The sequence below is a fragment of the Lynx rufus genome, unplaced genomic scaffold (genome assembly GCF_022079265.1).
Source record: "Lynx rufus isolate CCGP_SWC_20201006 ecotype Redwood Valley unplaced genomic scaffold, mLynRuf1.p SCAF_6, whole genome shotgun sequence".
Taxonomy (NCBI): domain Eukaryota; kingdom Metazoa; phylum Chordata; class Mammalia; order Carnivora; family Felidae; genus Lynx; species Lynx rufus.
The window spans coordinates 133,691,566-133,715,724 of record NW_025814878.1 but is presented as its reverse complement, the minus strand read 5'-3'; the positions used below and the strand labels follow the sequence as shown (position 1 = coordinate 133,715,724).

The 24,159-nt window shown below is 47.7% G+C and overlaps 1 protein-coding gene across 5 annotated transcripts in view; it reads right to left on the bottom strand.

Moving 5' to 3' along the window:
• Positions 1 to 13,751, bottom strand: part of GMPR (guanosine monophosphate reductase) — a 45,137-nt gene extending 31,386 nt beyond the window's left edge. The window contains exons 1-4 of one of the 5 annotated variants that reach the window (XM_047101296.1): positions 13,614 to 13,702; positions 6,080 to 6,221; positions 4,768 to 4,887; positions 2,019 to 2,102 (exon numbers count right to left, since the gene is read on the bottom strand). In XM_047101296.1, the coding sequence (XP_046957252.1) occupies positions 2,019 to 2,102; positions 4,768 to 4,812 (129 nt within the window). In that variant the 5' untranslated portion in view covers positions 4,813 to 4,887; positions 6,080 to 6,221; positions 13,614 to 13,702. Of the gene's footprint in view, positions 1 to 2,018; positions 2,103 to 4,767; positions 4,888 to 6,079; positions 6,222 to 13,585 lie in introns of all 5 variants that reach the window. The other 4 variants (XM_047101297.1, XM_047101295.1, XM_047101294.1 and 1 more) reach the window with 4 other exon arrangements.
• Between the last annotated feature and the right edge of the window lie 10,408 nt (positions 13,752 to 24,159).

The window sequence follows — 24,159 nt, the reverse complement described above, 5'->3', positions numbered from 1 at the left end:
GAAGCAGAAGACTAAGACGTGGCCAGTCAACACAGGCTTCCTCCTGCTGAAGCTGCGGCCGTCACTGAGCATCTTGTATAGCAAGCAGGAGGGGGGGAAGATGTCTCAAACTCCTCTGACAGAACTCCTTCCTCTCTCTTTTTCTCAAGTTTACGTATTTATTTTTAGAGAGGTGGGGGGGAGGGTGGGGCAGACAGATGAAGAGAGAGAATCCCAAGCAGGCTCCACCCTGCCAGCCCAGAGCCCGACGTGGGGCTCGAACTCGCAAACCACGAGATCACCTGAGCTGACGTTGGACACTTTCCCGACTGAGCCACCCAGGCGCCCCATCCTTCTTATTTTCATTTTTACTCCCAATACGATAATTTCACAACATGCAAGTCGCAACCTACACAAAGAGCTCCAAGACTCGGGGTTCCTATTAAAAGGGAAAAACGTTCAAACGGTGCAAGAACCCATGAGCCTAAAATGATCCTTCCCAGCCGCACCTGTCCCTGTTCACATCTGGAGCCACCGCACGCCCCTCGGGGAACACCCTCTTCCCCAACCTCCACAGCACCGACGCTCTCCAACCCACCCCCCTGCTCCTGTGAAAAATCTGCTCCTTGGGGGAAAAAAAAAATTTGTTTTTAGTCATTTATGCCTTAGTGCCACTAAGCCATGGGATTGTGCCCGGAGTCGGCATCTCTCCTTTTATATTTTATGTCACTTCTCTAAAGCCAGAAGTCACAGATGGGGGACCTATCTGAATAGCCTTTGTGGCTCCCCCCAAATCACAACAATGTAGTGACAACCCAGATACTGAGCGTAAACAGCCCGGTCACTCGATAACGTGTGTATTCTCGTTCTTTGCGTCAACACCCGTTTTCACTGCTCCTGCTCACATTCTGATCAGCTCCGGCCCCATCCATCCCTCCCACGAGAGCAAGGCTGCCTTTCCCATTTTCCCTTTCGTTGCTGTTAAAGTCTGGCAAGTGAAACTCAACATTGGTTCATTTGTCTCCGTGTCACCGAGCATTTGACATTTTCCCCTTTTCAATTCGCCTTTTAATTTGGTGGTGGTGGGGGGGGGGGCACAGAGGCAGAGTAGGAAGTCAAACGATCACAGTTGGTCACGAAGGTCAGGGTGCCAGCTTAGAACACGTTGCCAGAAACTCCCATACAGGAGTCAGAGGTATGACCAAAAAAAAAATCATTGCTCTCCTAACTCCTTACAGAGAAGGGAAGAAGGTGGCACAATTATAATTCATTCAAACACAACGTGGGGAAAAATATGAAAACATCTGGCAGCAAGCCAGAATTATTGTATCGCCCAAACCACCTTCTCGCGAACCCACAATCTCCATGCAGCACAGCCAGGGACGGGAAAAAGAGAGCAGCGTAATAAGCTCAAACGCAGCACCGTATGAAGTCATTTTCCAATCACACATGATCTGATCGCAGGGGAGAGCGACTCCAATGCCAAGAGACTTCTCTGCTGGCACTGGCTCGGGATGTGCCAGGTGCCAAGTCAGGTGCGTTACATAATAATAGGGATTTTCCTTATTTTCAAACTGCCTTTTTTTTTTCTTTAATAACAGCTTTATTGAGATATAATTACACACCTCACAGCTCACCCCGTTAGAGAGTGCAGTCCAAGAGTTTCTGGCATATTCAGAGTCACGCATCCGCCCTCACGATTTTAAAACACGTGTCACCCCAGAACCTCGGTCGCTCCCACACGCTTTAGCCCTCACCCTCAAATTCCCGCCCCCCGCCCGCCTTAGGCAACCACCAAAATCTACTTTGTCTCTGTAGGCTGGCCTGGTTTGCCATTTCATGTAAACAGACACAGATTTTCGTGCCCGGCTTTTTCCCTCGGCGGAATGTTCTGGAGGTTCAGGGGCCCACTACCGCCTCTCCCCAGAGCTCTAAGGACTCCGCAGGTCTGTCTGCAGGTCAAATCCTCTCGACCACCCTGAAGTCTGTCTCCCCACCCCCTGCAAGCAGTGGAATTTATAACCAGGGTGTAGTCTTACCGGCAGACATTCTGGGTGATTAGCAGCAAAGAGCTTCCATTCATCCAGGGCGTAGTGCTTATGAATTGCCGTAAACATGGAGTGCTAGGGAACAAAACAGCACCATCAGCGCAAGAAGTCAAATGAGTCAGCTCTCCTGCCTCCGAGTGGCAGGGGTGACCCCACAACACAGAAGCATTAGGCGTTCCTGATGTTCAGCTTGATTTGCTTTAAATATGCTACGAGCCAAAAACAGACAAGGTGTGACCAGTGAAATCACAAAACCGCGTTTTCCATTCTAATCCGATGGGACAACACTGCCTTCCGGACTCAGGAGGCCCTGCCTGGAGGCCGGGGAGGGAGGGAAAGGGAAGAGTTCTCAGAACCCTGTCCAGACCCACCACCTGAGTCAGGCACAGAGCTGAGGACAGCAGCTGCCCTGCCCCTAAGGGTCGCCGGAGGGCCACCTGCCGCTTAAGCCAATCTAAAAGAACCTCCACTGACACCTGAAAGCTTTTCTTTGCATTCATGATCTAAACATGTCTTGCTAAACACGGGCGGTTGTTGGTGTTTTTGAGTGAGGGCGGGAGGGAGGAAATTCTGTAACTTACAATCCCCAATCTAGGACTATTAACCCGATCCAACATCGACACTTTGCTCCCAAGCACTCTGCACACCATTTCGTGCCATTTACCCCCTCGAGCAACCTCATATAGAAATTCTGGCTTCGAGGACAGAAACGGAGCTTAAGGAATTTAACAGCTGCTTGGCCAAAGGGGGGCAAAGGCCCGAATCAAACGCCTATCTGACTGCAGAGCTCGGGTTCCTTCTCTGTCAGGACCCTCTCCTAACTTCCCTGGGTTGACTTCCCCATCTACAATTTCCCATTCTAAAATTCCATGGCTTTATTAACTCACACTGTCTCAGTGGATCCTAGAAAGAGAAAGCTCACAGTATCCACACATGGTTTCAGCGTATGCTATTTCACTGTATTCTCAGCGTACCTTGTCTCAAGAATGGTGAGTCCTTCCTTCCTGTCAAAACGGGCAGGGCACAGCAGGCTCTCTGTTCTTCAAGGACTAGTAATCTGATAATTAATCAGGATTACTCAATGCTCCCTGATCCCACCCACTCTTATACTAATACATAATTCATTAGTAGCAATGGCTGATCACAGAGCAGGGCAAGGAAAAGACAAGGAGGAAAAAAAAAACAAAAAACAAAAACAAATTCCTTTAGCAATGAATTCACTAGCCTCCGGGTCGAAACTCGGTGGGGGCTGAATAGAACTGATCACGGAGTCAGACAGACTACCCCCGATTCCACTTTCCAAATTCATAATTTGTTTGAAAATCTTCCTTCTAATCACTGGCTAATAATGAATCCTAACACCTCCTGAGGTTTGGCTTGCTGCCCACAGCGAGAAGCTCTTTCAACTAATTGGATTTATCTTTTCCCTTGGCAGGCATTATCAATGGAAATAGACACACACACTCTGTGCACGACGGAAGCAAACATTTCACATCTCAGATGAATAAGGTGTGTTGCATCTCGGACGTAGCCGCGTGAGACAAAGGTCCTGCCCACAAATGGCTTTTCTTTTATTTTTCCCAAGGCCTGGGTACTAACTATTCCCCTATAGGAGATGAGACTAGTTAACTGGCTAAAATGGACCTTGTGTGGTTAGGTCTGTTAGGTTGTTACCTGTCCGTGTGAGTTGGGAGGCAAATCCCTTATTTAGGAGTCAGTCTGGGTTTGAATCTTGGCTCTGTCTCTACCCGACTGGATGCCCTGAGCCAAGTGACCTCTCTTCTTCCTCTCTGCCTCAGTTTCCCCGTCAGGAAAAGGAACACACAGGGAGGAGCTGTCACAACATTACACACGTTGTATACACTGGCTGGCACATCAGTGCCCCATAAGTGTTTCGTACATAATTAGGTAATAAACGCTATTGCACAGACTGCATACAAAGGCGGGTCTGCCCTAATTTATTTTATTTTTGTAAATATTTACTTATTTTTTGGGAGAGCACAAGCTGGGGAGGGGCCGAGGGAGAGGGGACAGAGGATCCTAAGCGGGCTCTGCGCTGACAGGCTGACAGCAGAGAGCCCCATGTGGGGCTTGAACTCATGAACTGTGAGATCGTGACCTGAGCCGAAGTCAAGATGCTCAACCAACTGAGCTACCCAGGTGCCCCCCGCCTTAATTTTTTTTTTTTTTTAAATTTTTTTTTTTCAACGTTTATTTTATTTTTGGGACAGAGAGAGACAGAGCATGAACGGGGGAGGGGCAGAGAGAGAGGGAGACACAGAATCGGAAACAGGCTCCAGGCTCTGAGCCATCAGCCCAGAGCCCGACGCGAGGCTAGAACTCACGGACCGCGAGATCGTGACCTGGCTGAAGTCGGACGCTTAACCGACTGCGCCACCCAGGCGCCCCCCCCCGCCTTAATTTTAAAGGCAAGGTCACTCTTCTATAACACGACACTACTCTCACTTGACAATATCTCTAGTTTCTAAAACTACCAGGAGCATTTTCAAGGAAGAAACGGGTGCAGACCCAAGCCATCTCCTTGAACGCCAAGTCCAGACTCTGTCTTCCGACAGAAAAGAAAAGAAGTACCTCCCGGCAGCCATCAGACTCAGAACCGAATAGTTTGGCCACAGTAAATGATCCGGAATGTCTCAGTTTTCTCCTCTTCTTTGTGTCTGAGCGAGTCCGGGCTGGGCTCCTGACCACCTGTCCAGGGTGAGCAGTAGAGTCATCCTACCTGTGACATCACTGCTGCCATCTCGAATGTCCCCACGGTGTCCATGTTGGCCACAATGATGGGGATCCCCGAGTAGGTCTGCTTCGAGTTCCGAAACGTGAAGGTACGCTCAAGATCCACCTAGTTGGCAAAAAGGGAAACAGAAACGATGTGCTCATCAAGTGATCCGTGAACAACTTCTAGAGTTTGGAGCAAGGGCGAACAACAAAAAGCAAGTGCGTGTCCCTCGGTCCGTTGGTCTCTTAGGGGCTGAGCCACGTGGCCCCAAAACAGGAGAGCTCCTGAGGAGTCAGAGTAATAGGTGGTCATCCAGGGACAAAGCCAACGCAGTACAAGCCACTGGTGGCCCGCCATCGATCCAAACCTCAGAATCGGAAGCTCTCTCCTTCAGCTTTGCTCCCAACCCACTGCCTGCCACCTTCCGCCCCCAGCCCCATCCATCCTGGCCCTAAACACCCACGCACATGCTACATTTCCCCACTTCCAGGCACCGGAGGGACCATTCCCCTTCTGGGAAAATCCGCTCCACCCTTCCCTGCCAGGCATGACTTTCCCTTTAATTCTCACCCACCGAGAGAAGCAGACACTCCAAATTCACCCACAGCGAGCTGCAAACCATGAATCCCTTAACCTGTCAACCTTCTCAGCTTGCTTTGTAATTCTGAGCATCCTTCAAAGAGCTGAGAGGAAGTACAGGGAGCCAGGTGTCTAAGGAAACACACACTTGTTCCTTTGACGCGCAAATGGTGGAGGGAGGGCCCTCCGATTCTTCTGTCACTCCAACTTCCGGGCGTCGTGGTGTCTAACCCAGCCCCAGCGGTCGGGGATCCAGGGCAAGTAAGCCAGGATGGTGGGCGCAGCAAAAGTCTGCTAGGCACGCACCAAGAGCTAAGAGTCAGAACCCCTTCTTTGTCCCAGGCAGATCCGAGACCTGCCTGTTCACAGGTTTATTCTTCACCCTTTTCCCGCCCCCCTCTTACCACGGGAAGGTCACCCCCCGCCCCTGCAGGCTCCGATGCCCAGGTTGGTTTCTGGCCGGGTTCAGCCAATGGAGAAACTGAGTGGGAAAGTGCAGGACCGTGCGGAACAAGGGAGGAGGGCCTGTATGCAGTCAGCGCCGTTCTCCCAGAATGCCTCGCCTCTGCCTCGGCCTGCGTGGCCTCGGTTCCAGCTGTCAGGGAGTGATCTCAGGAACATCACCTCCTCCCCTTCCGAAGCCCCTTTTCACTGTTGCCAATCCCTAGGGTGCCTCCACATCTCACGTGGCATCTCAGCTGAGTTCGGGTATCTTGCGTTATATTTCCTGTCGTACCTACTCAGCACTGTTTGTCCCCTGGGCTGGACCGTGAGGGACCCAGGATCATCCTGAAAGCAGGTGCTTCCCCAGGAGAACTGGCAGGAGACACACAGGGGTGGATCTCTGGTCTCTGAAGTGATTTCAACCTACATCAATCCTGGATAGATCACCAATAACATATACATATATGAATATATCAGCCATTAATCATTGAATAGATCAGCAATAATCATTCCTTACCACTGTTGGTCTAGTTCCTTCTCTTACCCCTTTTCATTTGAGGCAACTTTTTTTTAAGTTTATTCATTTACTGAGAGAGAGAGAGAGAGAGAGAGAGAGAGAGAACAAGTAGGGGAGGGGAAGAGAGAGGGGAGAGAGAATCCCAAGCAGGCTCTGCATTGTCAGCACAGAGTTCAGTGTGGGGCTCGAACTCACAAACCAGGAGATCATGACCTGCGCTGAAACCAAGAGTCTGACGCTTAACTGCTTAACCGACGGAGCCCCCCAGGTGTCTGTCCCTAAGGCAACTTTCACTTTGCAATCAACATGTCAAAAAACACCATGGGACACGTCACTTGGCCTTTCGTGCTTGCTCTCTACACAGCTCCCAGAAGGCTTCCTGGGTGAATGGTGTCCTATGTCTGCACCGGCCTTAAACGGCAAAGCTGAGGGGAAATGAGACGCAGGAACTTCCTGACAGGTGAGGCAGCTTATGGCTTTCTCTACTTCCTTCATTATGACCCTTGGCTGGACTTCAGCGAAGCAAGTTAGATCTACATTCTGAGAGATAACCGAAGGGGTCTATTAATTGCAACCCTCTGTGCTAATGGCACTCCACCATTCTGGCTTGGCAGGCTTCAAATAATCCGAATTCCTTGGTCTCAAATCACTCATACTCCTCCCAAGACTCACGGGGAGGGCAGGCACACTCTGAACCCAGCCGAGCTCGCAATGGGCTTTTCTCGGCACCCCAAAACCTATCAGCAGTATGGAAAAAACAGAGCCCTCCCTGGAAAAAGATCAACCTTGACGGTGAACTCCTGCCCTTATTTTTCGTCTTCCTATGGTAGATTCCATGCAATCCTTAATTCTAAGAATGAGAAAGAAAACTGTCTTCCCCAAGTAAAAATAAACTATTGGGAGTACATACGGGGAGTACAAAATAAAAAGCCTCTGCAGAGCGAAGGAAACAATCGACAAAACTAAAAGGCGACCTAGGGAATGGAAGAAGAGATTTGCAAGTGACATATTCGATAAAGGGTTAGTATCCAAAATCCATAAAGAACTTATACAACCCGACACCCATACAATGAATAATCCAATTAAAAATGGGCAGAGCGCCCGAATAGACATTTTCCTAAAGAAGACATACGGATGGCCGAGAGACACATGAAAAGATGCTCATCATCGCTCACTATCAGGGAAATACAAATCAGAACTACAATGAGATATCGCCTCACACCTGTCAGAAAGGCTAAACTGAAAAAGACAAGAAACAACAGATGTTGGTGAGGATGTGGAGAAAAAGGAACCCTCCTGCACTGCTGATGGGAATGTGAACGGGTGCAGCCACTCTGAAAAACAGTGAGGAGCTGCCTCAAAAGCTAAAAATAGAACCACCAAAGATTCAGCAATTGCACTGTTGAGTATTTACCCAAAAAAAATACAAAAACACTAATTCAAAGGGATACCCGCGCCCCAGTGTTTGCAACAGCGGTTATTTACAACAGCCAAACTATGGAAACAGCCCGACTGCCCCTCAGCTGATGAATGGACAAAGAAGATGTGGTTCATATACACAAGGGAATATTATTCAGCCGTATAAAAGAACGAAATCTTGCCACGTGCAACAACATGTATTATGCTGAGTGAATAAGACAGTAAGAGAAAGACATGATTTCACTCATCTCAGGAATTTAAGAAACAAAACAAATGAACAAAGGAAAATGGGAGAGAGAGAGAGAGAGAGAGAGCGGCAAACCAAGAAACAGACTCTTAACTCTGGAGAACAAACTGATGGTTCCCAGAGGGGAGGCGGGAGGGGGGATGGGTTAAACAGGTGATGGGGATTAGGAGTGCACTTGCTATGATGAGCACCAGGTGATGTATGGGATTGTTGAATTACCATATTGTACATCTGAAACTAATATTATGAATTTTCAAAATTTTTCTTAATGTTTATTTTATTTTTGAGAGAGAGAACTGTCAGCACAGAGCCCAAGGCAGGGCTCGAACTCACGAACCGCGAGACCATGACCTGAGCTGAAGTCAGGTGCTCAACTGAGCTACCCAGGCACCCCTAAAAAATGTTTTAACTAATCTTCCCTGATCTTACCCACACAAATAAAAAGACACCTCCCCCCAAAATACACCTGTTGTTCACTAAAATAGATATTTTAAATATTCCAGCCTCCTGGGAACAAAACTTGGTATTTAATCTGCCACAGTTGGTCAATGTACCAACTACAGCACCTCCAAATTCCCACTGTGCTAAGCCTGATTTGCAGGGAACACAAAGTAATGAACTATCCCTCCCCCACCTCAAAAATGCATGTTTCTCCTGCCCTTTAAACACACCTTCATCAAAGTCAGTCCCACAGCCCAACATTTGGGGGCCAAAAGCACGAATGGAGGGGCGCCTGGGTGGCTCCGTCGGTTAAGCATCTGACTTCAGCTCAGGTCAGGTTCTCGTGGTTCGTGAGTTCGAGCCCCGCGTCGGGCTCCATGCTGACAACTCAGAGCCTGGGGCCTGCTTCGGATTCTGTGTCTCCCTCTCTCTCTCCCCCTCCCCTGCTCATGCTCTGTGTCTCTCACTCTCAAAAATGAATAAACGTTAAAAAAAATTAAAAAAAAAAAAAGGCACGAATGGAGACCAACCTACCACATTCCTAAATATCTCAACGTTATGATCGAGCTAACAGGCTTCTACATAAGCATAAGCCTTCTACATTGTGTCCTATCCTCCAAACTTGACAAACATTAATGACCTGGAAAGTACCAGAACATCGTGTCATGGGGAGCGAGCCCCTGGCCTCCGGTCCACACCCTCTTCTCGTCCCACCCAAATCTTGATGTGCACACACAGACCCTCCAGTCTGCACACGAAGCTCCATGCACACACACATCCATTCTCCCAAACAGCTGCCGCCTGGCCACTGCCTGAGGTTGGAGTTGAGCACACCTGCATCACGGCAGGTCCCTGGGAAAACACAGCCTGGGAAGGGGCCCTTCTTTGCAAGCCTTGGAATTAGCCTGCAGTCATCTAGGCAAGGAAATCCAGGACTGTGAGTCCCTGGAACACGGCCTTCATGAAAAGGCATGGCCCTCTGGCCCTGTCCAGTGAGGAGGGTATAAGGGAGCAGAGGTGGGGTGTGGGGCAGGGCCCCTTTTGCCTAGATCTATAGGTGGTACTGTTTAAACAATGCTCTTATTAAATAAAGGATCTATTGCCCGTCTCACCTATAAATGGTAAGTGTACAGGGACAATCCCTCTTATCTTTTTTTTTTTTTAACGTTTATTCATTTTTGAGAGACAGAGAGACACAGTGCAAGCGGGGGAGGGGCAGAGAGAGAGAGAGACACACACAAAATCCGAAGCAGGCTCCATGCCCTGAGCTGAGGCACAGAGCCCGACGCGGGGCTCGAACTCATGAACCACAAGAACCTGACCTGAGCTGAAGTCGGATGCTTAACCGACGGAGCCACCCAGGCACCCCCCCCCCCCTCTTATCTTTATAGTTCTAGAGAGTGGCTTCAAAAGTGTGGAATAAATTAATGTCTGACCAAGAAGTAAGAATGTTATTGTAGCTTGGCCCCCAGCCTTTCTCAGGGCAATGCTTGGTGAGCCCCAGCCCAGCTCTGTGGATGAGTTCTGCCCCTTGCAGGCTTCGCCACCAGCTGCCAGGATTTCGAGAAGCTCGGGCGGCTGTACATTACCAGACAGCCGCGGGGTTCTCCAAATGGAAAAGACCCCAGCGGTTAGCCCAGCGTCTGTGTGCACACGAGAATCAGCACAGGAGGATTTCCAAAACACATATGCTCAAGCCGCTCCAAACTTACTGAGAACCTTTGTGCTGGAGACAGTATGTGTATTTTGGAGTGTCTCCTTAGGTGATTCTGAAGCATCCATTAAGAACAATTCTACTCACACCCTCTAATTTCATAGAGGCTGCTATGGTTTGAGCTGTGTCTCCCGAAAGGATAAAAGATCCGTAATAAGGTCTTCGCCGACAATCAAGGTAAGATGAGGTCAGCACAACAGGGCCCCCATCCCAACATGCCTGGTGTTCTCAAAATGGGAAAATTTGGACACAGACACACACAGAGAGGGAGAACATCATGTAAAGATGAAGGCGGAGATAGGAACTATGCATCTATGAGCCAAGGAACACCCAAGATTGTGTGCAAACAACCAGAAAAATAGGAGAGAGAAATGCCACAGACTCTCCTTCACAGCACTCAGAAGGATCCAGCCCCTGGACATTCTGATCTGCGGCTCCTCGCCTCCTGGAGCGGGAGACAATACATTTCTATTGTGTAAGCCACCTCGTTTTCTGGTACTTTGTTACAGCTGCCCTGTGAAACGAACATAGCGCCAAGGTACTGAAGACAAAGTAGTGCACAGCCTGAGCTAAAATTCAGGTCAGCTTGCTCCCAGCCGAATATCCTCTCCACTGCCGTGCTCTGATCCCCTGCGGGCCAACGTGCAGTGGACCCCTGAGGGTTGACCAGACCTTTCTGGAGCCGATCTGCCTCTCCCTGGACCACTGGTGAAAAAAATCACTAGAGAGTTTTAAAAGAAGACTGAATTCTTCTCATTGTGTCGTGTCTTCTCTGTCTTAGGACAAGTGGCCAATTCTCTACTGCAAATTTCCTCATGGCCTGACTTCCAAAGCTATGGCTGTGTTAGTGAATTTGGTTTTTGTTCTTTTTTTTTTTTAAATCTTACCCTAGCTTAAGGGCTCAGGGGGGACATCTGAGCCAGAAATGGGTTCTCAGGAAGAACTGCTCGGGGAGTCAAGGAATGTCTGGATGTCCCCCGTGCATCAGATGAAGCCAAAGTTTGTGCTTACACGTGACTTCCTTTGAATGGATTACCCAACCGTCCCCAAGGAGCCCTGTGGGACTTTATTCTCCTGTACCAGGGGCTTGTGAAGATGTGTGTGAATGCAAAGAGTGGACAGCTGAGAGACGACTGCCCGTCTGGCACAATCACAGGAAGGCCACCTGGGCCACCTCCACCTGGACCCTTTGCCGCTGGGAGCTGACCTCAACTTCATTTTATGTTTACGTTTGCGGAAATGCCCTTACCGGAATACTAGAACATCTAAGTGGGTGATCATTCTGCCTCTCTCTCCATTTTCTGCTCACTGGCTGATATCCAACACCAGGCCTGGCTCTTAGCAAAAAACCGTCGCTGTGATAAATCTTGTCAAGAGTCGAAACTCCCTTCCCAGAGCCAGACTCTGCCCTTACAGGGTATGTTTTCTCTCCTGGCTCCATTCAGCTCTGCTCTCTGGTTAGGTTCAAAGACTGTCATTTACCACTTTCAAATTTGTTTTCAATTTGCATGCAGGGGGGCACACATTTTAGGCTTGTATCTGATGGCACAACGAAAAGTTTTTAACTCCCTGTAAGACATTTCAGGCATCCACAAGCAAACTGAGAAAACACCGAGAGGGGATTGGAAGCCTGCTTAGGTCTAGGGCTAACTAGATCCCTCAACATCAACTAAAGCAGGCAGATTGTGGGACACAATGAGCCAGGCACCTACGCTATTAGGGGAACCAACTGGAAAGGCAATCCAGTTAACTTAGGTTTCCATGCCCAGAGCTGGCAAACTCCCACAGAAATGGAACTGTGAAAACATTTCCCAAGGGCACAGAGTTCTCACTGCAATGTGGACACGTAGATTGCAAGGTGCCATTGGAAGCTGGGACATTAACAGTTTCAATCGGCTCAAAGTATATGAAACCAAATGATGCAGGACATCATACTATTCTCTGGAAAAGAGTAATTCATTCTATTACCTAAATTCTACATGTTCTACCTTCTCCAGATCCTTTCTGGCTCAGAAAATACGTACAATATATCCTTGTTTTAAACACCCATTTGGCTTAATAAGTTTCTCTCTCCTAAGTGGATTCTGAACAAATACTGAAAGAATGTTGAGGCCACCACTTTATCTGTCTGCCCAGAAGCCCCACCTCCTGTCTTGTTCCGGCCTTAGGCAGTGGCTACCTATCACCCAAACCATTTGTTTTTCTTTCAAAAGTCGGCCACTCTTTTAGCACCTTTAAGGACACGAGGAAGGACAGGAAGAGGGTGGTCCCATCTAGGGTGATAAGGGCTAGCCATTCCCGGCCTCCTGCAGTCCTGTCCAGACCCACCCTCTACGGGTCTCTGGGTCCGGCTGCCAACCCTCCTGCTTGAGGTGTCTTGTTCTGGTCACCGGCTAAAACAGGACATGTCTTTAATCCAAACAAGCCCTCGGCTGGCAACCCCAGGCGCTGCGGTTGGGCCCGGGCACAGGCACAGGCGGGCAGCAGAGTTCTTGCAAGAGGATTTATTTATGGTCTCGTGGAGCGGAGCCTTTGGAAGAGTGTGCTGGCTTGGCCTCCTCCTGTTTACTCCTGCGGACCCCACCTCCACACGGAGTCACTGTCTCACCTCCTTCTCCAGCTCTCAGAAGCCAGGCAAAGCCACGGTCACCGGCACACCCTCCTCCAGGGGACTCCTTCCGTGCAACTAGTTTATCCTTCAGGCTGTGACCTTCCTCAGCCCCAGCCGGGGCAGCACCTTCCCTCTCACTCGGGGCCATAGCCAGTCTTCGATCTCACGGACACAGAACCAGCCAAACTGCCCAGGGGGTCCAATCTGCCTCTCACCCTCGCACCTGTGCTGGGGTGTTTTCTGCCTCCCTACAGCTGTCCAGTAAGTAGAGTGGCGCCAGGCACGCGTCCCCAGCCTCACTCCCAGCAAGGTCACTGAAACGTGGAAAGTAAACCCTGAACTTTTGCCGCTCTGGAATCTGCCTGTTTTTCAGGCGTTTTTTTAAAAAATTCCATTGCCGGAGCTGATACTAACGCGGCAGTCGGTTCTCCGCACTAAGGGACAATGCCAAAATCACAAAGCTCTTCGTCGCTGTCGTCCTCTCCTTTACACTTGGGCTCCACTCTTGTCACTTCTGCCCTACGTGCACCCCTCCAGCCACCCTCCCATTCTTTCCAAATCGGCTGGCCACTTGATCTTTGTTCCTCTGTGGTCTATAGCCTACTGTGTACTTCCCCCAGCCCACTCAGCCGGACGTATTTAGAATTTTACGCCGGAGGTGGGTCCCTTAAAGACACCTCAAGTCCTGGCGGGGAACCAGCCGGCTTTCCCCTCTCTCGGCAGATGGGGAGGGCCAAGGGGGTCAGCCTCCCATCCACCAAGAGACACACGGAAAAGCCGGCTGGGTTAGCACATCCCTCCTCCTCCCACCGTCCTCCCCACCCCAGCTACGCGGAAAACAAATCCCACCCTCACTGCGGCTCTCGAAGGGGCCCACCTCGGCTCGGCTCCTGAGGCTGCTTCGCTTGGGTCGGAGCAGGACATCCTTAAAGTCCAGCTTCAGATCTGCATCTATGCGGGGCATGGTGCAGATCCGCGCGCTGAGGCAAGCCCGGCTAGAGCTGGCAGCTCCTTCCTGCAGCTCGGGCGCCGGGCGGTGGGGGGGGCGGCCCGGGCGGGGGGAGGGGGGCGGGGCAGGAGGCGGGGCATGGGCTGTGGGCGGGGCTGAAGGAGGGGCGGGGCGATGGGCGGGGAGGGGGCGGGGCTTCCCGCGTGTGGCCGCTAGCCGACCAAGGGGCGCGCACCTTGCGCCCTTAAGGCCCCGCGAAGCGGCAGTCGCGCTCCACCCACCCGCGCGCTCCCTGGGCCCGCCCCGCTCCCGCTCTGGGCAATGGTGGAGGGAGGGGGAGGGGCAGGGGGATGGCGGGGTAGGGACAGACCCGTGGCTCACAAGTTGGCCAGCGTGACATTTTTAACAAACCTTCCTCGCTCCCGCTTACAGACTTAATTGGTTGCGGTGACCGAACTGGCTGGGGTCGGTCGGGGAGGCCGGGGGAATGCGCATCGTCACGTGGGTCACCGAGGTCTCCCCTCCCCCCACCCCCATAGGGAGGAGACTTGGCCTGTGACTGCCTCCCTTGAGGGAAAAGGCCGCTCCTGGGAGGTTTTGCTTCTTTCTCTAATTTCAAGCCCTGTGTGCCCATCAAGTGCTGAGTCAGACCTCTGGCATGCCAAAAGAATAAATCCTGGGGAAGTTGGATAGAATTAAGGAGAAGATTGTGGGCAGGTAAATCTATTTGGCGACCCCGGGGATGAGGCCATTTTTTGTATCCCCTTTGGATGTCAGGGGTATGTTTGTTAGAATAAAAGCGGTGAAGTGTCTAGTCAGTGCAGATCCTGGACTTTGAGGGACCTGACCCCTCTGAGGGTTGCCTGTCATGTCAGTTTATTTTTAACTCACTTGTTGACTTGACTGCCGGGAGCCTTTATTATACATTAAGGATGTGCTTAAATGCTAGGCCTGCACCTTCTGAGTCATTCAGAACAACCCACTGAAGAGGGAACCACTTTGCAGATAAGGCAAATGAGGATCACATTAAGGAAATGACTTGCCCATGGTGGCCTTAAAGTTAAATATAAATTGCTCGGTCGTTAGAACTTACTGCAACCTTAACTAAGGCTGCTTTTGCCCTGAGGCTTTGCTCTGTGGGGGTTCAAAAGCTGATTCCCACTGCTTGCTAGCTGGGTGAACTTCCGGGGAGTCTCTTTACTTTTTAAGCCTCAGTTTTTTAATAGGTTAAAAGAGAAAGAAGAAAAAGATTTAATGTCATCTCCCAGGCTTTTGTGAGACTAAAGGGGTGTGTGTGTGTGTATTTGCACACACAGGCACACACACACACACACACACACAATTTATGTACCCTGAATTATTGAATCGCCTGAAGCTAATATAACACTGTTAACTGGAATCAAAATAAAAACTTAAAAAAAATAAAGTGTGCTTACACAGGCAAAAAGAAATGTATGTCCCCTAGTTGCTCAGTAAACGATAACTAATAAGGGTCGCATGTTACATTATGTGCCTTCTACTTTCTAGCCTCTAAGTACGTTGCTAAAGGCAGGAATCGTCTTTCACTCTCTTGCAGATGACCGCAGCCTCTGGCTGTTCTCAGTGAACTCATATTCGGTATGGCTCACCGGAAAGATACATCACAGCCTTCATTTAGCACAAATGTCTGCAAATTACAGAGGCCTTCGCCCATCCCACTTGCTCTCACTCTCCTTGCTCTCACTGTCCTCGCCCCATGGGAGGTTCTTAAAGTTTCAGGGAAGGAAATGAAAGTTATCAGGGAGAGAATGAAAGTTACCATAATTAGTTGGGTCAGTGAAATTTTTATGGCCCTTGTCAAACCGCTGGGAGCCAGGCAGATGTGCTACTTATTCCAAAATAGTAAAGAGGAACCTAATCTAAGAACCCAATCTGGGGGCTCCTGGGTGACTCAGTCAGTTAAGCATTCGACTCTCAGGTCATGATCTCACAGTTTGTGAGTTCAAGCCCTGAGTCGGGCTCTGTGCTGTGTCAGCATGGAGCCTGCTTGGAATTGGAATTCTCTCCCCTTGACTCTGCCCCTCCCCCACTCATTCTCTCTCTCTCTCTCTCTCTCTCTCTCTCTCTCTCTCATTCTCTCTCTCTGTCTCTCAAAATAAATAAATAAGCTTAAAAATAATAAAATAATAAAAAGAGCCTAATCTGATTATGAGTTTCTAATCAAAAACCAAAGTAAGGGGGGGGGGGGGATGCCTGGCTGGCTCAGTCGGAAGAGCATGTGACTCTTAATCTCAGGATTCTGAGTTCAAGCCCCACGTGGTGTGTAGAGATTACTTAAAAATAAAATCTTAAAAAAAAAGTATAATAAATGAAAGTACTTAAAGTTGTAAATGGACTGAGTAATAGATATTCAAAGACTTTTAAAGGTGATTGTTACCATTTGGTAGGTGTAGAATAACATTTTTAAGTAGACTATATAAACTCAACAAAGAAACAAGTTTTTAAATTTGCACTTTGGCTAAATTCAATGGTTTTGTTTGTTTGTTTGTTTGTTTGAAGTCAAAATACCTGAATGGCTATTTCTGAGATCTGCCCACAGGGATGCAAATAACTCATATATAACACCGGTTGTTCCCCAGGCCAGACATTGTACCAAGTGTTCTCTGTGTGTTATTTTTTAGTTCTTCCACTCAATGACACTAGGAGATGGTCACTATCACTATCTCCTCTTTACAGGTGAGGGTGCTGAGGCTACAAAAGCGCAGATTGTAAAGTTAGCTGGGGTAAATCAGCACTCAAACCCAAAGCTGACTCTTCACTGCCATGCTTCCCCCAGGCTACATTGTCACAACATGTCACAGAGTGTCCCCACTACCCCCCAGAGGTTCTTCACCTTGGGTCTAAAACCCCAAGAGGTCTCTAAGTTCAAGGGATCTGAGAACTTGAGTGGGAAAAAAGTTATGTCTGGGGCGCCTGGGTGGCGCAGTCGGTTAAGCGTCCGACTTCAGCCAGGTCACGATCTCGCGGTCCGTGAGTTCGAGCCCCGCGTCAGGCTCTGGGCTGATGGCTCGGAGCCTGGAGCCTGTTTCCGATTCTGTGTCTCCCTCTCTCTCTGCCCCTCCCCCGTTCATGCTCTGTCTCTCTCTGTCCCAAAAATAAATAAAAAACGTTGAAAAAAAAAAAGTTATGTCTGTATTGTCACTAACTTCTCATTGAAATTTAGCATTGCCTACAATTGTGAATGTGGGCAACGGACAATAGTTTACTAACACCACCTATGACTCTCTCATCATGTCACAGATATTTTCATCCCTCTTTATAATCATTGAGACCCCTCCTCTCTACTTCAAAAGTATAGTAGCTATTAAATATGCCATCAGATCTTGTCATTTAATGCATTACTAAAGGAGTATGTAAAATACTGTTAGAAGTAAGCTCATCCACCCAATCAGAGGAAGGATGCCAAGACTCAGAGCACAGCGAAGCCAGGCTTTAATCAACATTCTTGCAAGAGCAGGTGTCTGATGGATAGGCACACTGGGGGCAGTTACAGCAGACAGTGTACCTCCTAGCAGGCAAGTCCCTCCCCTGGTTCCTCATTGGCTGAATACTATAGAGGTAAGTCCCTCCCCCGGTTCCTCATTGGCTGAGTACTACAGTGGTTACAGCCTTACCCAGATGTCGCTTATGCCCATGTAAGGCAAAAGGTAGTCTGATTGAAACAAACCTACATTCCCTGAGGTGACACAGAGACTTTCAGTCCCGCCTCCGTTTGTTCTTTGGCGCATGCTGGTTGCAAAGCCCCTGAAAATAAGCCTGCGTGCAAAACCGAGAGGGGAAGAAGAATCAGGAAGCGAAGTGTCTAAGGGTTTGGGACCCCATTGTTGGGCGGGGGTTCCAATAGGTTTTAAACCTACTGTTAACTAGACAGCACAGCTTTTATTTGGTATTTCTGAAAATGAATCATCTTCATTACTTCTCACAAATACTACAGCCCAGTTTGTTTGTATTTAATACCTGTATTGCAATATAATTAGTTTCCTTGGCAATCTTGTGTGTTTTACGTGATGCACTTAAAAATATTACTCTCAGGGGGCGCCTCGGTGGCTCAGTTGGTTAAGTGTCCTACTCTGGATTTCGGCTCAGCTCATGATCTCACAGTTAGTGGGTTCAAGTCCCATGTCAGGGTAGATGACAGTAAGGAGCCTGCATGGGATTCTCTTTCTCCCTTTCTCTTTGCCCCTCCCACGTGCTTGCTTTCTCTCTCACACACAATAAAAAATATATATATTATTCTCAGATTTGCAATTTTAGTTAGCTTTTTAAGAAATTTTCTGGTTTTTTTTTTGAAATTTTTGTACTAAGAGACCATATTCGATTGTTTTTGCACGATTAAAGAAAAGAATCCGAGAAGTCCTCCAAAGGTATCTCTTGTCACAAGAAAAAGGCTAAGAGCCGCTCCCCACTCCCCGCCCAGATTCTAGGTTTCCCAAGGTCAAACATCTTATTTGTATTGCATAGCTGAGATCTGGCATAAAGTGTGTGATCCTCTGGAGAGTGAATCAGTGACTGCATGTTTGCAGGAAAAAGAAAAATGAAGTAGAACCCAGAGGTGGAGAAATGGTAGCTGCTTGGAGAAACACTAGTTCAATTTGAATCTGAACTCAGAATTAAGAGAACTGCTCAGGACCACAGGAGGTCCAGACAAGCCAGGCGCTGAGGGGGGCCTCTCTCAGGATCACACAAGGAACGGTGCATCCTTAAATTTTCCTTTTCCGGCCCCAAAACGGCGTCTTCCCAAGAGTGGGATCTGTGTCTCTATTGCTTGTTTATTATTTTTATAAAGGCCTTATTGAGATAGAGTTCACACACCAGACAATTCACTTTTCTAAAGTGCACACGTCAGTCCTTTTTAGTCTATTCAGAGCTGTGCTTCGATCACCACGATACGTTTCAGAACTTTCGCATCACCCCAAAAAGAAATGCAACACCCACTCGCGGCCACTGCCCATTTACGCACTTTGCCCCCACCCCCATAATTTCAGGCAGCCACCCATTAACTTTCTGTCTCTCTGGATTTTCCTATTCTGAACATTTCATATGAATGGAATAGATACTATATGGCCTTTGTCATTGGCTTCTTTCACTTAGCATATTTTCCAGGGTCGTCTACATGGTAGCACACACAGCTATTCCACTCCTTTCTGTGGCCAAAGAATATCCTACCAGTCCTCTTACGTTTTGAACCCCAGATGCCTCGTTTGCTTCACCCTAGCCCCAGACATGTAACGCCAGTCATGAAGTACTGATAAAAGGTTCTTCTGATTTCCCAGGAAAGATTTCTGGAGGAGGATGACATACCTCCATGACAGTATCGGAAGTTTCTGGAGCTGAGATTCTGGGGGACTGCGCACCTTATGAAGAGCTTTGCAGATTGGTATCGAACACTGATCCACACTCCACAGGGGCCAGGCATGGGGTCCCATCCAACCTTGCGTTCCAGATACCATCTATGTGCTGGGCTTCTCAGGGGGGCTTTGATTAAGGGCTAAGCAGACATAGAGCAGGGCTGAATATAAATTCTGAAGGTCTTAGGGTATAAAAGCAAAACCACAGCTTCTGTCTTCTTCCCTCTATTTCTTGACCCTTCAACACACTACAGACTTCCCCCCTACACACACACACACACACACACACACACACACTTGAAGCACATGGCTATCTAAACCTTGTGAATTGTCAATAACATTAATATAATGTAATTCATAGCAGAGGCCGCAGCTGACAGCCTACGGAAGGTACGCTTGGTTTGGCCAACGAACAGAGAACTTTTTAACGTTTTCAAAAAATGTTTATTTATTTATTTTGAGAGCATGAACGTGGGAGGGACAGAGAGGGAGGGAGAGAGAGAATCCCAAACAGGCTCCACACGGTCAGTGCAAAGCCCGATGCCGGGCTCAAACTCACGAACTGTGAGATCATGACCTGAGTCAAAACTAAGAGTCGGACGCCTAACCAACCGAGCCACCCAGGCACCCCAACATTTTTGAACTAGCTGCCAACAGCTAAACACTGAGAATTTTTACACTGAAAATCTGAATGACTAGCTCGCTTTTAGAAATTGGGAGGCCTGTCCTAATTGGGTCATCATCCCCTCAGAAAAACACCGTCTGCTAGAGGTCACCAATGTTGTCTCCTTAGATGGGGCAGAGGGTCTCTAATGGCTCTGATGACAATTAACTCAACCTTCCTGGCACATTCATAGTCATGTAAGTTCTCGGCCCCTGACTGATAATATATGCTGAGAACAGTGCCTCGCTTTGTACAGAGAAACTAAATATAAATTTAATTTGCTTGTCTTTTGGGGGCACGGAGATTTGCATGTACACGTGTGTGCGTGCTTATTTAACTTATTTAATTAGACAAGCCAATGGCATCACAACAGCATTTAGACTACTAGATACAACACCACAATGAGGGGATTTGCCCGTAGGATATGATTCTACCTTTAAGATAACACTAGAAATTAAAACTTATCATTGTATTATTCTAAAGGTTGTTATTATTACAATGAGTCAAAATTAGCCTGGTATAATCATCATCCTGGTGATCTCATTTCTTTTTTTTTTTTAAGTTTATTTATTTATTTTGAGAAAGAGAGAAAGGGTGTTTGTACATGAATGGGAGAGAGGGGCAGAGAGAGAGGGAGAGAGAGAATCCCAAGCAGGCTCCACCCTGTCAGCACAGAGCCCAGCATGGGGCACAATCTCACCAACCATGAGATGATGACCTGAGCCAAAATCAAGAGTTGGATGCTTAGCCGACGAAGCCACCCAGGTGCCCTATTGATCTCATTTCTTTTGATTAAAATCATCAGTGTTAACTAATTTGCATGTAAATTTTAAAAAATAAAAACTAAAATTAAAAAAAGAAAAGAAAAGGGGCGCCTGGGTGGCGCAGTCGGTTAAGCGTCCGACTTCAGCCAGGTCACGATCTCGCGGTCCCGGAGTTCGAGCCCCGCGTCAGGCTCTGGGCTGATGGCTCAGAGCCTGGAGCCTGTTTCCGATTCTGTGTCTCCCTCTCTCTCTGCCCCTCCCCCGTTCATGCTCTGTCTCTCTCTGTCCCAAAAATAAATAAACGTTGAAAAAAAAAAATTAAAAAAAAAAAAAAGAAAAGAAAAAAAAAATCCTGAAACCATGTTGCACCATATACTAACTAATTTGGATGTAAATTTTAAAACATAAAAAAGAAAAATAAAAAAAGAAAACAAAAAAAAATTTCAGTGTTGACCATCACGTAGAAGGGAAGAAAATAAGCTGCAAATTAAAATCCCCTGAAGAGTTTGCCTTTACATGTTAACATGGCGTTTGGCCAGTTTATTGGAAATGTTTTCTTGCACATTTTTCTCTGAGGTAAGGTCTCCATTTCTTAACTAAATTTTGTTTCCAGCCTAGGCAATGTTCTCTGAAAGGTTACTTTGACTTTGCCTTTCTTGATATTGCCATAATTTCTACCACTGAAGACGCCTTTTTTTTTTTAATGTTTATTTATTTTTGAGAGACAGAGACAGAGCAGGAGCGGAGGAGGGACAGAGAAAGAGGAAGACACAGAATCTGAAGCAGGCTCCAGGCTGACAGCTGTCAGCACAGAGCCCAATGTGGGGCTTGAACTCACGAACCATGAGATCATGACCCGAGCCGAAGTCAGACACTCAACCAATGGAGCCACCCGGGCACCCCTGAAGTCCCCCTTTTTTTTCTCTAACAAAGTCAAATACCTTGAAATATTTGGTAACACGCCAAAGTAATTATATTTTCAGATAAATACAGCCACATGCCCACAGGTGACAGTTTCTCTCTGCTTCCAGAGCCATGTAGGAGGCCGTCCTGCCCCTCCTTTGGGCGTGCGGTCCTTGTAAATCTCAGACCACAAACTCCGTGTGCCAGAAATCTGTTCCTCTTTACTTTCTTTCAGATAACTTGGACTTGGTTTCTAGCTTCCTGTCTTGCTGAGATGAAGGCAGGGTTTCGTTTCCACTCGTCACCGGGGCCTCCCCTACACCAGGTGTGTGGGTCTTGTAGCGACAAAGGATGGACGCTGACTCTGCATCCGTCATTGGCCACACTAGTGGTCCCATTATCTCAGTTCCCAAGGTCCCTATGGTCCTGCGGCTCTGAAGCTTCTTTGCTCCTTGTGGGCAAAGGCATTTTGCTGAGACTAGGAACCTATGCCAGGGACTCCCTCCTTGCTCTCTGTGCCACATCTCCCAGCTGCTGAATAGGGAAGGGGCAGGTTTGCAGAAAACCCACACTTCTTTCCCGAATCCAGAAGAGTAGTGCCCTTTTCTGCCTCACCCGTGTTCTCCGTAACATGCTGACTTTCTCTCCCACTCCCCCCCCCCCCCCCGCCTACCCTGGGGACACCCAACACAATCTCCTCCATGTGTTTAGGCCTTCACAAAAGGCAGGAAGTGTTGTGGGTTTTTACTTTCAGCTCTGCACAAATTCTCTAGGTAAGAGAATATAGGGGCGCCTGGGTGACTCAGGCGGTTAAGCGTCCAACTCTTGATTTTGGCTCAGGTCATGATCTCACAGTTGGTGAGATCAAGCCCCACATCAGGCTCCACATTGTCAGTGCAGAGCCTGCTTGGAATTCTGTCTCTCTCTCTAAATAAATAAATAAACTAAAAAACAAAAAAACAAAGAAAATATGAAGAGCTTTAATGTGTGCTTGAAATGAGAATCAACACTATACAGAGAACAAAAAAATTAGTAGTTCAGGAAAGGTACCTGCCTGCAAGGTATCGGATTACCAAAATACAGCTAATAAAGGTGACATTTAAGTGCATTTTCCTTGAAAGGAAAAAGGAAAGAAGGAAAGAAACAAAAAGGAAGTCATTTCTTCTATTCCTTCAGGAAGTTCTTTGACCAACCTTGAGCCTGCTGACTGTTCTAGTTAGCCTGTTTGAACATATCAAAGCAAGTGAGTGCAAAGTTATTTTTTTAAAGCAGAGTTATTGTCTATAAAGGTCTTTAAATATGAACAGCTGCTGTATACAGGCCAGATGTCACATTCATTTAATTTTTTTAGTGTTTATTTATTTTTGAGAGAGACAGAGTACAAGTGGGGGAGGGGCAGAGAGAGAGGGAGACACAGAATCTGAAGCAGGCTCCAGGCTAGCAGCAAAGAGCCCAACCCGGGCCTCGAACCCACCAACCGGTGAGATCATGACCTGAGCCAGAGTCAGCCACTTAACCGGCTGAGCCACCCAGGTGCCCCCAGATGTCATATTCTTGAATTTGAAAGCCCGTGACAGTTGTAAAAACTTATGATAATACTAGCTAGCTTTTGTTGAATAATTACTATGCTCTAGGCATCCTAAGTAAGTATTTGTCGTATATTACATCATTTAACCTGCAAACAATCTTATGCATTAAGTTTACAAATGTGGAAACTGAAGCATGTGGATCAATTATTTAATTGGCTTCAAGATGAAGGCAAAGATATATCTGCTCCCAGAGACCCAAATCCTAACCAGTAACCATATAGCTGCCCGGTGCGGAAATGCTTTATAGTTTTTTTTTAATTTTCTTAATGTTTATTTATTTTTGAGAGAAAGAGACAGAGCGTGAGTGGGAGAGGTGCAGAGAGAAAGGGAGACACAGAATTGGAAGCAGGTTCCAGGCTCTGAGCTGTCAGCACAGAGCCTGATGCGGAGCTCGAACTCACAGACCGCAAGATCATGACCTGAGCCGAAGTCAGACGCTTAACTGACTGAGCCAGGCGCCCCCAGAAATGTCTTATTAAAACAAGATCAAAGTAGCAAAAGTAAAAAAGGGCTAGACAGTAGCATTTTCACATTACTGGTATTTACTGAACACCCACCAGGGACCAGCACCCGTGTTCTTACTCAGAATTGCTGAACTAGACAATTTTAAGAAATAGAGGACAGATTCCTTTCACTGGTTTCCAGTTTGGACTCATCGCTGATCTCAAGTCCCTGTGGACGGCAGATGTTTCCTTTACACGGACACACTATTGTGTATCTGAATATTTCTTTAAAATGCTATTCCACTATTTTTTTTTCTTTCCTCTGTAATCTATAGATTTTTTTTAAAAAGTCAAATGGGGTGCCAACGCACAGCCAGGTTTATTCTGGGGCCATTGTTATTCTTAAAGTATTGGCTCAGAATGCCATGTTAGCCATAAGCCCCATCTCTGCATTATGCTTCTCCTTTTCTACTGTGCCCAATTTAGATCCTGTGTTAGGAAACCAAGTACTACCCTAACTGCGTCCTATCAATTACAAGTCCTGTGCAAGAACTCTCCGGGCACCGGCCACCATCACTTCCAAATTAGGACTTCTCGGTAGTCGCTTCCCATTATTTACGGTAGTCATGTTCTCTAAAGTCACCTCAGACCCCGAATTTCCAAACACTGACCTGCTACCCCCAGAGGAAATACAGGGTTAGCTTCTCGAAGACCTCTGTGGTCA